We start from the raw sequence: 10,607 nt of genomic DNA, 5'->3' as shown, positions 1-10,607 counted from the left end.
CACCCCCACCCCCCTAAAATCCTCTCAATTTCCAAACATGTTTGATCCAAGAAACCAAAAACCCATTGATCATATACACATTCTTGATCCAGTTACACCCTCAGATTACACTTGTAACAACAATAGTCCAAAAAATGATGTTGGAGGCCTAGAAATGTCACAACAACATGTTGATCATGTTGATGATTCTGGTATTTCTTCACCACCCTTGTGGAAAAATAGGCCATCAACAAGCCCTGATCACCCCTTTCATAATTCGACGAATCATCGATCAGTTTCACCTAGCTCTAGAGCTCTTGCTATAGCTAAAGGTCAATGGGAACTAATGGAAATGATCAAGAACATGCCTGAATCATGTTATGAGTTGTCACTCAAGGATCTTGTTGAAAAAAATTCAATCTTGGAATCAAATCAAGAAGAATGTTTGATCAATAAAGAAGAGGAAAATTTTAGTACTAGCCAAGAACAAGTTGTGGTGCAAAGGGTGAAAAGTGGTAAAAAGAAGAAGAAGGGGAAAATGATTAGAAATGAAAGTTTTGAAGAAAAGGGGTCTTTCTTAAAGATGTTTTTTCCAATTCCACCAAAAACAATTAGTACTAAAGTTTCACCAAAGCCAGTTGAAGGTTTAAAAAGCTTGGAGAAAGATTGGTGGAAGAAGAGATTTTCTTGTTCAAGTGAGAGTGATAGTAGCAAAACAGGAAGTAGTAGTAGTGAAAGCAGTGGTAGTAATGATAGCACAACAAGTACTCAAAGGTATCTCCTAATTCTTGATCTTGTTATTTTGTAAATTTTGAGGCCTCGAAACATCGGTAAAGTTGTTTCTGTGTTACGAGTTTGAGTCATAGATTTAAGTACTTTGATTGTTTGTTATATTGGGATATGATTCGTGCACCAGATTGTTTTTTTTGTTTGTTGGTGTTGTTACTTTGAAAGTTCTAAGGAGGCCTTGAAAACAATGGTAAAACTGTCTTTTGGATGACCTATAGGTTACGTGTTCGAGTTGTGGACAACACTTTGATTGTTTATGTTATATTAGGATGTTTATTTTATTTTTGTTAATTTGAAATGAGTTTTGAGATATTGGGGGTTCTTAATATTATTTGTTGAATAAATTGGGATTATGTTTATGTGATAAGATTATTAAGGTGAAATTCTTTAACAAATTGGTTTTGGAATCCTTTTTATGAAATGATCAAAGCAAAGACTTAATCCTTTTTTTATCTTCTCTTGGTTGTTCTATACTTTGTGTATTCAATTTTGCAGAATATTGAACAAGACTTTTGTCTAGTTTAATTTTGGCAAAAAAAAATGGATATTAGTACAAACAGAACAGAACAAAGAATAAATTGAGATATTACTTTATCAGATACTGTGTATGATTCTTTGTATACCAGCTATAAAAAGTAAACAGTAAATCTGTCTGGCTATTCGTGTAAAGATACCTTTTAAGTTAAGCATGTTTTATTGTTTTTTCCCTTGTTAAAAACTGTATTTTCTTGTTTTTTTTTATGCAGGAAAAAGAAAGGATTTTTAACCAATTTCTGGTCAAGATCATGTTTTAGTAAAAGCAAAACAGCAGAGTGAAGACAAATTAAATATTGCCTCTCTTGTTTGGTTATGAATCCTGAAAAGCATTTATACTTACAAGACTCACAGATGATAAAAAAAAAGTATCCTGTAAAGATCTTTGATAAATAAAGATCAGTCAGAGGTGATTCTTGAGTTTTGTTGCAAAGTTTATTGGAGTTTTCCCCTTGAAAGGGGAACGGTTACGTTTAAATGTCTTTTCTTATTTTCGACATGTTATGATACCCTGAAATTGGTAGAAGCAGGTCGTGTTTGTCAAAGAAAATCCTATTAGAACCTGATCTATTTACTCGGCAATTCATCAACAGACTTTATTTGTTTGGTTTTGTTGTTTGGCAATTTATAGATGGATATATATATATTTGTTAGAAGAATATTTAAATTTGAAATTGTCAACAATACAAAAGTTTAGGCCAAGATCAATTATATTGTTGTCCTACTTTTCTTGATGGGACAATTGTAGAAGTACTGATTTAATACTTACAAAAGTTTCACCATGAGTAACATAACCACAATTTTCATGATTATAACAAGATAGTTGAAATCCCTCCACCTTTAACCAGACGTCTTAGTCTGACTCGAGCCTAAATTAGTTGAATCAATAGATTATGAATATCAGATGGTTTATCCATTACAAGAAAGATTTCTACCCAAATGAGCTTATTCGAGATCCACGAGACCGTTACTACTCGTAAAATGTATTTTTCATGGAAAAACATGGTTCAATGAAGTGGGATATCTGCCTTGTTTGTTAGAAATACATGGAAAACAAGTTACACTGATTGACCAAAATTGTTGAAAGTTGTAATTTCCGCGAAAACTGTGTTGTCTTTGCAGAACCCTCACTCAGTTTTGCATAATTTTGACTAAAACCTATTAACTTTAACATCCTTTCTACACAATATAAACCTCAATACAAAACTTTCTTTTGTACTGCAGATGATTTTACCTATACTTCTTGGCCTTGGCCAACTTTTTCTTCTTCTTCTTCACAGCTTTTGGTACTTTATGTTTCCGCGCTTCTCTTTTCTCTTCTTTAACTTTCTTCTTGTTCTCTTTTCTAGCTGCTTTCTTATCAGCAGCTGTTGGTTTCTCGCCGTCAGATGATGAGCCTTCACTACAATCACTTTCATTGTCATCATAATCATCTGACTCGGTCTCTGTCTCTGATTCACCATCAGATGGTTTGTTGTTTTCAGCTGCAGCAGCGGTCTCTTGTCCCAGCTCGTCAATTTGTAGGTGCTGCTGATCTTCTGCTGAAGAGTTTGTACCGGTGAGAGCCTGCTTCAGACCTGTAATAGTTTTGTAGTACATGTCTCCTGTGTCCTCGCCACTAATAATGCGTTGAACATCTGCTTCAGCGTCTTTCACATGATCAAGTGTCTTGGGAATAAATGACTGCAATGCAATATATAGCAGTGGTGAGAAATGGCAGTCTTCAGAGACGAAAAGATCTTAGAAATCCACCGAGGTGTTTAAACAATTTATCAAAACAAGCCAAACCCACAGATGAAAACATACTGCATATGACCAATGTTTAGGCATATTAACACAACACTATGTTTTTCAACATTCCAATCTATATTCCCTTCCTATTTTTGGGACGTCGATGAATTTTGCAAGTACAATCTGACCAAAAGTCAAAAGTTTGCCTTGACCTTTTATTAATGGAAACAAAAAAGTAGTTCAAATACCTAGCAGAAATAATACCTGAATAAATACAGAGTCGGCAATTTCTTCTTCTGCAGTCATGTCACCTCTAGCCAAAATTCTCTCTTGAACCTAGCATATTGAGGGGAAACAGCAATTTAAAGATTTCAAGTCGTTTGAATATAAAAGAATTTGAATCAACATTTAGCATGCATTCGATCATCCAATACATGTATGAGCCATACCTTCTCCAAATAGCTATCCACTGAATCATCATCAATAGTTGGATCAACTATAAAATCAAACAACTCTCGGATTGTCATAACAGCCACACCATGTTTTTTAAAGAAATCCTGCATGCCGCCGCCACCAGCACAAATCAATACTCATATAGCTGGTGCCTAGGTATAAGTTAGTTTTTCCGAAATTGTCATATAAGCTTTACAATGAGAACTCACAGAAACATGTACACAATCCTCTCGGAGGAAATCAAGTGCATGAGGATGGTCAAGATCAACTGATTGTGAAACATCAATAACATATAGGTGACCCTGCAGAGTGAAACAATTACAAGTTAGTGCCTACAACTATTAGTATAGCTATAAATATAGAGATAAAGGCCTACCTCGAAATATAGGATGTTATACTCGCTTAAGTCACCATGGACTAGCTTGCATTTCTGATATAGAGTTCTCATTGCCATAATGATCTGGCAAATATAAAGTAGTTAATGTATCAAATTTGGGTAGGATCGCATGGCACAGTGCCCATTCTAAAAGCCTTGATATGCATCTAACATCATTAAGCAGTTGTATTTGCAATTGACATCAAGTTCCTTAATCAGTGTTACTAGTGTGGTACACTTCAGAATTCAAAGCGTAGTTTCATCATGCCAATATGAACTCATACTGATGGAAGAAGTCCAGGGATACAAGTACTTATGATTAAGCTTATTGTTTCTTCTCCCACCAAGAATACTAAATAAAAGCATACATACAATACAAAAGGGACATCACATCGAAAGGAACCACCCCATTGCCTAAACAAACCACTAATAACTCAAGAAACTAAACGTTCTCTACAAAGTGGTGAACATAATACATCAAAGATCACTCTCATGATACTGATCAACTAATCAAGATAACAAGATATCTGGTTCAATAATCTTAATATTAAGAGATAAAAACAAACCTCCACATAACATTCACGTAACTTGTCACTAGATAAAGCAGCATCCTTTAGTCGAGGTGCAGCCCAGCCTCCTTTCCCTATCAAACAAAAGTTCTACCATTCTGTTAAACCACCGAGTTAAACGATCGGAAATTGCATGGAAGCACACAGAAAAAAACAAAGTTGTTTGTGTCCCGTGCTCATTACCTATGAATTCCATAACAAGAACATGAAGCCTCAAGAGAATTGGAGCTGGGCACCTGATTCCAGCTGCCCTTAGCCTGCAGTTCCAGAATACTTCAGAATATGAGTAACAAAATAACACAAGTTGCTCATCTCAAATAAAATTTTGATACATAACCCAGTTTACTCATATGAGTTAACTGGAAGGTAACTATTGCTAGATACGGAAGTCTATTACTTATCATTGATTTTTGGGTAAGGTAAGGTTCATTGCTAAGGTGCCAAGATGGCACTAAAAGGATACAAAAAACTGCAAGGGGTAGACATGCAGTAAGTTACATCCTTCTTCTAAGTACATCTAGAAATCCATGTATCGGCTAAAGACTATCCACCAAATAACATTTACTCCAGAAATATGGAGGCATTTATCCTTGATTCTGTAGATATGTGATTCTTCCGAACTTTAAAAACATTTCTTGTTCCTCTCTAGTCAAATGATCCAGAATATATTATATAGGGATGGTTCTCCAGGTCTGCTTTAAGGCTCTAGGAGTTCTCTGATGTTGCCAGCATTCCATCAAATCTCTTACCTTCAGTGGCATTACCCAATAGATTCCACATCTGTTTAGGAACAAGTCCCCGCATTGTCTAATTATATGCACTTATTTCTTGAAAAGCCATTAAAAGAAGAGTAGATCCACCACCATGAAACATCAAAAGTTAACACATGCCAAGAAACAAAGACAAGCATAGAATAGAATATAAGGAGAAATTGCACTCCTCTTTTTATTTTTATGTAAAAAGATTAATTGCACTCCGAAACTGTGTAATAGAACTTCTATGTTTAACATCTTTGGGAGCAAGTGGCAGACATTGCACTTTAGAACTTCTTTATGTGCTTCCATAATTAAGCTACAGTTCTCACTGGGTCTTTCTCTTCAATCAAGAAGCCAAGAAAAATAAACAACAAAAATTGACAGAGAGAGAGAGAGAAAGAGAGAGGCCTATAAGGGCTAAAGGCTCCGAGATCCAATATTTGAGAATGAGAGTTTCACATACCTCATTAGATTCCTCATCTCTTTCTCAGCCCATGTTTTAACCATTTTCCGTGGATTGTGCTTGCAGTATCCATATCTGAAGCGATAGTCACCCTGTACGTAGCGATCTCTATCCCTGAAGTTGTAATGCACAACTGCAGTGGTCAGCCAAGAGGACTAAACAAATGACAAAGTCCACTTAAGTTGTCAGAAGTTGCAAAACTATAACAGAAGGAAGCAAGCAAAACATGAAGTAAAAATATTTTAGCACACATTACTAATAATATGTGAGATCAGATAATTGATGCTGAACTGACAACAACAACACACCCTGTCTGGTCCTACAAAGTGGGAAAAATTGACGCTGAACTAAGTGATGAAAATTTTAGCCTTTCAGGTATTAGTACATATGGATCTTAAAATGCTTAAGATATTTATCTTTCTCGCTCTACATATATTTTCGCCTAAAATTTCTTGTGACTAACACAAAGCGGCAAATTATTGCTTTAATCTTTACCATCATATTGCAAGTTCTGGTGTGTGCATGCACACAAACCAAAAAATGTTTTAACGGAAGATGACATAAGTATCACACGTAAAACTGTTACTAGAATGTTAAAAAATTTAAAATAGAAAAGAAAAAGGCCACATGGCATACTTGAATACAAGAACTGAAGTTTTGTATACTTTGATCGCCAGTTCCTGACCATCGGCTTTTGTTGCATGATAAACATTGGCCTGTAAGACAGTAGGAACAGAGGTTTTAACTGCAATATTTTTCGTGAAAGAGAGAAAACAAACAGGTAGCAAAGTTATAGTTTACCTCTTTCCCAGTTGAAATACAGCCATTAATATCATGAAAGACACCGCGATTGAGCATTTTAAACAAAACCATTCGTGTTCTTGGATCAATTGCCTTGAAGAAAAAAGATAGATCTTTCGAAGAATTAGTACTGTGAAATCCATATATAAGCATTTAAAAACTGATTGCATTGATATGACATATGGCCAACAAAAAAGCTATATCCTTGAGAGAACATGTGCACAAAAATCAAGTCATGCTCAAGTTATTGGTTTTGACTATAAATTTTCCATTGATTCGGACTTCTAAAAAATGACCTCAGACTTAATGTGGGTGTAAGTCTGGCTCAGAAACAAGAGATTTTCAAGTTAACTTTCCGGTCAAGCATTTTATAAACTGGAATAGTAGGAATTTCATGAAGAATGAAGAATTAGATAGACTAACCTTTATCAAGAATTAAAAGGAACAAAAAAGGGAAGATAAGTGGACCAGAGGCCTCTTTAGAAGTCTTATTTGACGCAAAAAAGTAGAAATTTGAGGTAGTTCATAGAAGGAAGTATTGATCACTTAAGCCAGTGAACAGGAGGAACTAGCTGAATTAAGTGATTTCTTTCAGAAGCTACATTCAGCAACTCTACGATCGCACAAAAATATATAGACAGGAAACTTAACGATGCTAGATTACAAGAATAAACAATGTTGGCAGCATAATATACTAAATCAATACAGATTCAGCACTCTAGTCAAGAATGCTTTGTCACTCTTAACAAGTAAAAAACATGCGCTCACCAAATTTTGATAACTCTAACAAAGAATTCTAGCTCATACATAAATTCTAAGCCGTAGGCTCAGAAAACAACAAATAGCCCACAAGTGCACTTCATAATAAGTAGTAATCAGCACTTCCAAAGTTACATCTATCAGCAGCAAAATAGTTTAATTCTAGTCAATTTTCATTTCATAGGAGTCAACAAAAATGTACTTTGAAATTCACATACTGCCAAAGAGTGGTCAGTTATCTTACCTGTTCAACAGTGGCACGATCTGCTTTCTCAGTCGTTTTAGTTTTACCAATAGCCATATCCCGGACACTTCCACGGATAGCAGTAGTCACAGAATTTGACATGCCAACTTTGATCCTCCCTTCCCATTCCTGCAAAATGTCAAATTACTCTGAAAGCTATAGGAAAATAATACAAGCCTGCTCATACTTGGAAGTTTTTGCTTTCCCAACTGGCCCAACGAGGCAATAAAAATGTGATATGACCAAATCTAACTGAGTCTCACTTTACAAGACATTTTTTCTCAAGGAAACCATATTCCTTAAACTTCCACTTTTACATATAACTATCTTATTCGTTTCCCATCAATTAGCATATCCTAACAGAATTCAAAAAGAAATGATATTTAGAGGTAGAAAAGCATAATTTTATCTTTCCTATCGCCATTAGCTTTTGATTTAAGAATATCTGTTGATAAAACGCAATTTCGGTAGATTATTTTTATTTTTTTTTTGCTTATGGGTTTGAAGTATTCTTTGTATCTTAAACCTCCCTATTCATTAAAACTTATTGGGCAAAGGAGTTCAAGAATTTCCTTCAATTGGACAACTCAGTAGAATTAAACTTAAGACAACATTAACACAATGCAAAGGAAACAAAAACATAGCTCTGATATGATTAAGCTTAGCTTACTAAACAATAGCACAACACTTGAACTCAAAAAAAAAAAAGTTTCATACTTTTCTTGTTTAACAAAGCTTCAAAATTACCTGTAAAGGTGAAACTTTGCTAACGATTAAGCTTAGCTAACTAAACAATAGCACAAAACTTGAACTCAAAAAAAAAAATCATACTTTTCTCGTTTAACTAAGCTTCAAATTATCTCTAAAGCTGAAACTTTGCTACGATTAAGCTTAACTTACTAACGATATAACATTCAAATTCAAAAAATAAACAAAGTAATTCCATTCTGTTCTTGTTTAACTAAGCTTCGAAAATTACCATTAATCCCTAACAATCTCAAACTCAGCAACATAAAAAATAAAAAGATTCGAACTTGTGAAAAATTACCTCTAATGGTGAAGCTCTGATATGATTAGCAAATTTCTGGGTGCGATTAGAAAGGGGTTGTAAAGCTGAAGAATTGGGTCGAGTATGAAGTCCTCCATGAGCATTTGGACGCCTTGTTTGGAGACTAAAAGCACCAACATTCGATTCAGAATTATCTTTTGTGTCCAAATAATCCAAAGCTTCACCAATTTCAGAGTCGGAAGACCATGATAACTCTCCCTCTTCATCTTCCTCTTCCAATTCCTCCAATTCTTCATCTTTCTTATCTTCAGCTTTCTGGGGTATCTCTATTTTGTCAGAAAGTTCCTCCATTTTTGTTTTCTTGAAGATTTTCGACCGGTTGTGACGCCGCCGGCAATACAAGTAAAGTTTTAAGGAAGAGCTTTGACAGCCGCCGCCGGTAATACCAGTAGAGTTTTCTTCAAAGGTTTTTTTAATGGGTCGGTTTTGTTGGATGTAATCAATTTGGGCCGGGTATTGAGCTCGTTTGATTTTACGACGATAACAAATAATTAATTTATCTCTCAAATCTATAAGAAAAATAACACTTTTCTCGTTTAATTAAACTTCAAAATTATGCTAGCATTAAGCTTAACTTACTAACAAGTAACAATATTAACATTCGTACTAAAAAAAAAAAACAATCTGTTCTTGTTTAACTAAGATTTGAAATTACCTTTCATCCCCAACAATCTCAAATTCAGCAAAATAAGAGATAAAAGGATTCAAAATTACCTCGCTCTAAAATGATTAGCAAAATTTCTGGGTACGATGAAGAAATGGGCGCCCAACAACTTCGATTCACAATTATCTTTTTTGTGCAATGATAACTCTCTCAATGCATCTTCGTTCCTCTTCCTATTTTGACAGCAAGTTCAACCATTTACGTTTTCAAACCACAAAAAGAAAGAGTTTTTTTTGTATGGTTCCTTAACTAAAAAAAACATTTACAGCAAAAACTAATAACTTGTAGCAAGTAAATTACAAATAATTAAAACGTTCACTCTTCACTTTTTCAAATTATGTATACCAAAAACACCATTGTTGTTCATTTGAAGAAAAAAAAAACTATCATTTATCATAAATCTCATTTGAGCAACAGGAACCATGTTCTTCTTCCACTTCGTCTTTAAGGTATGAATCCATCTCTTAGGTAGCTCTGCATATATATATATACATTTCTTTTTTCGAATTCATATAAAAAATATTTCTTCTGAAACAGATTTTCCTTGTTATGTGTTTCGTTGATGGTGTCAACGGTCAAGTGGAGGATTGGATTCCTAAAAGATCGACTTTTACTTACTATATTCTGGGTTTTTTTGGATTATTTTTAGTTTTTCTATTAGTTGTTTATTGGGAGGTCCGTTTTAGGATGAGACGTCATGCGGAACATCTTAACGGGGTTACTAGTTCATTTCTTCGTGTACCTTATTCGGTACATGAAGAAATTGGTTTCACTGACGGAACATGTCGAATCTGTTTGACTGAGTTTGAACAGACTGAGTCCGTACTTGTCCTCCCGTGTAGGCATGTATATCATCATGACTGCATATATCGGTGGATGAGTACGAACATGACATGTCCCGAATGTCGACGTGACTATAGCCCTATTGTACCTTAGGATGTTTATTTTATTTTAATTGGTATTGTAATAAGTAAGATATTTTATTTTAATTGGTACCGTAATAAATAAGATATATTTTATTTTATTTGGTATTGTAATAGATAAAATATTATTATCAGCATGTTATATTATAAAGAGTTAGTAAAATGTATTATATCAGCTTATTAAAATTTAGCATGGTAATTTCACAATTTCTCCTTATGTGTTACCTTTTATTATTTGACTTAACATGTAGTTCACTTTTGGCTTGTTTTTCATACAATATAATGAATATCATTCAAAGGACCACAAAGCTCAAAATATCACACATTATCAAATAATGTCAAAGCAAAGTTTAGAAAATTATATTACATACAAAGTTTAGTTCCTTTTTCCTTTTAAGAAGACTCTATCTTTATTTGGAAATAAAACAAACTAAAGATTTTAAGAATATAACTCATAAATAAAACAAGTAATAAATAATATATATATATATATATATA

At 34.1% G+C, this 10,607-nt stretch overlaps 2 protein-coding genes across 2 annotated transcripts; one reads left to right on the top strand and one right to left on the bottom strand.

Annotated features, from left to right (window-relative positions):
• Positions 1-6: 6 nt before the first annotated feature.
• Positions 7-1,961, top strand: LOC107027155. Its single transcript, XM_015228333.2, has 2 exons — positions 7-753; positions 1,515-1,961. The coding sequence occupies exons 1-2, from the start codon at positions 38-40 to the stop codon at positions 1,582-1,584; spliced, it is 786 nt and encodes a 261-aa protein (XP_015083819.1). The 5' UTR covers positions 7-37; the 3' UTR covers positions 1,585-1,961.
• A 312-nt stretch (positions 1,962-2,273) lies between these two features.
• Positions 2,274-8,966, bottom strand: LOC107026736 (serine/threonine-protein kinase RIO1-like). The gene is made up of 12 exons (XM_015227816.2): positions 8,502-8,966; positions 7,454-7,582; positions 6,451-6,543; positions 6,286-6,365; positions 5,650-5,763; positions 4,615-4,688; positions 4,429-4,505; positions 3,863-3,946; positions 3,696-3,788; positions 3,483-3,590; positions 3,298-3,369; positions 2,274-2,985 (listed from the first exon to the last, which is right to left on the bottom strand). The coding sequence occupies exons 1-12, from the start codon at positions 8,811-8,813 to the stop codon at positions 2,533-2,535; spliced, it is 1,689 nt and encodes a 562-aa protein (XP_015083302.1). The 5' UTR covers positions 8,814-8,966; the 3' UTR covers positions 2,274-2,532.
• Positions 8,967-10,607: the final 1,641 nt, after the last annotated feature.

This window comes from Solanum pennellii, chromosome 8 (assembly GCF_001406875.1).
Source record: "Solanum pennellii chromosome 8, SPENNV200".
Classification (NCBI taxonomy): Eukaryota; Viridiplantae; Streptophyta; class Magnoliopsida; order Solanales; family Solanaceae; genus Solanum; species Solanum pennellii.
This window is presented reverse-complemented; position numbering and strand designations above follow the sequence as displayed.

What these genes read in the sequence shown, in the direction of transcription:
- LOC107026736 (XM_015227816.2), bottom strand. Translation starts at nt 8,813, where the DNA reads ATGGAGGAACTTTCTGACAAAATAGAGATACCCCAGAAAGCTGAAGAT. An exon ending in GTATTTCAACTGGGAAAGAG is followed by an intron (nt 6,366 to 6,450) that starts GTAAACTATAAC and finishes ACTGTCTTACAG; the next exon opens with GCCAATGTTTATCATGCAAC. An exon ending in CCGACTCTGTATTTATTCAG is followed by an intron (nt 2,986 to 3,297) that starts GTATTATTTCTG and finishes ATTGCATTGCAG; the next exon opens with TCATTTATTCCCAAGACACT.
- LOC107027155 (XM_015228333.2), top strand. Translation starts at nt 38, where the DNA reads ATGTTTGATCCAAGAAACCAAAAACCCATTGATCATATACACATTCTT. An exon ending in AGCACAACAAGTACTCAAAG is followed by an intron (nt 754 to 1,514) that starts GTATCTCCTAAT and finishes TTTTTTATGCAG; the next exon opens with GAAAAAGAAAGGATTTTTAA.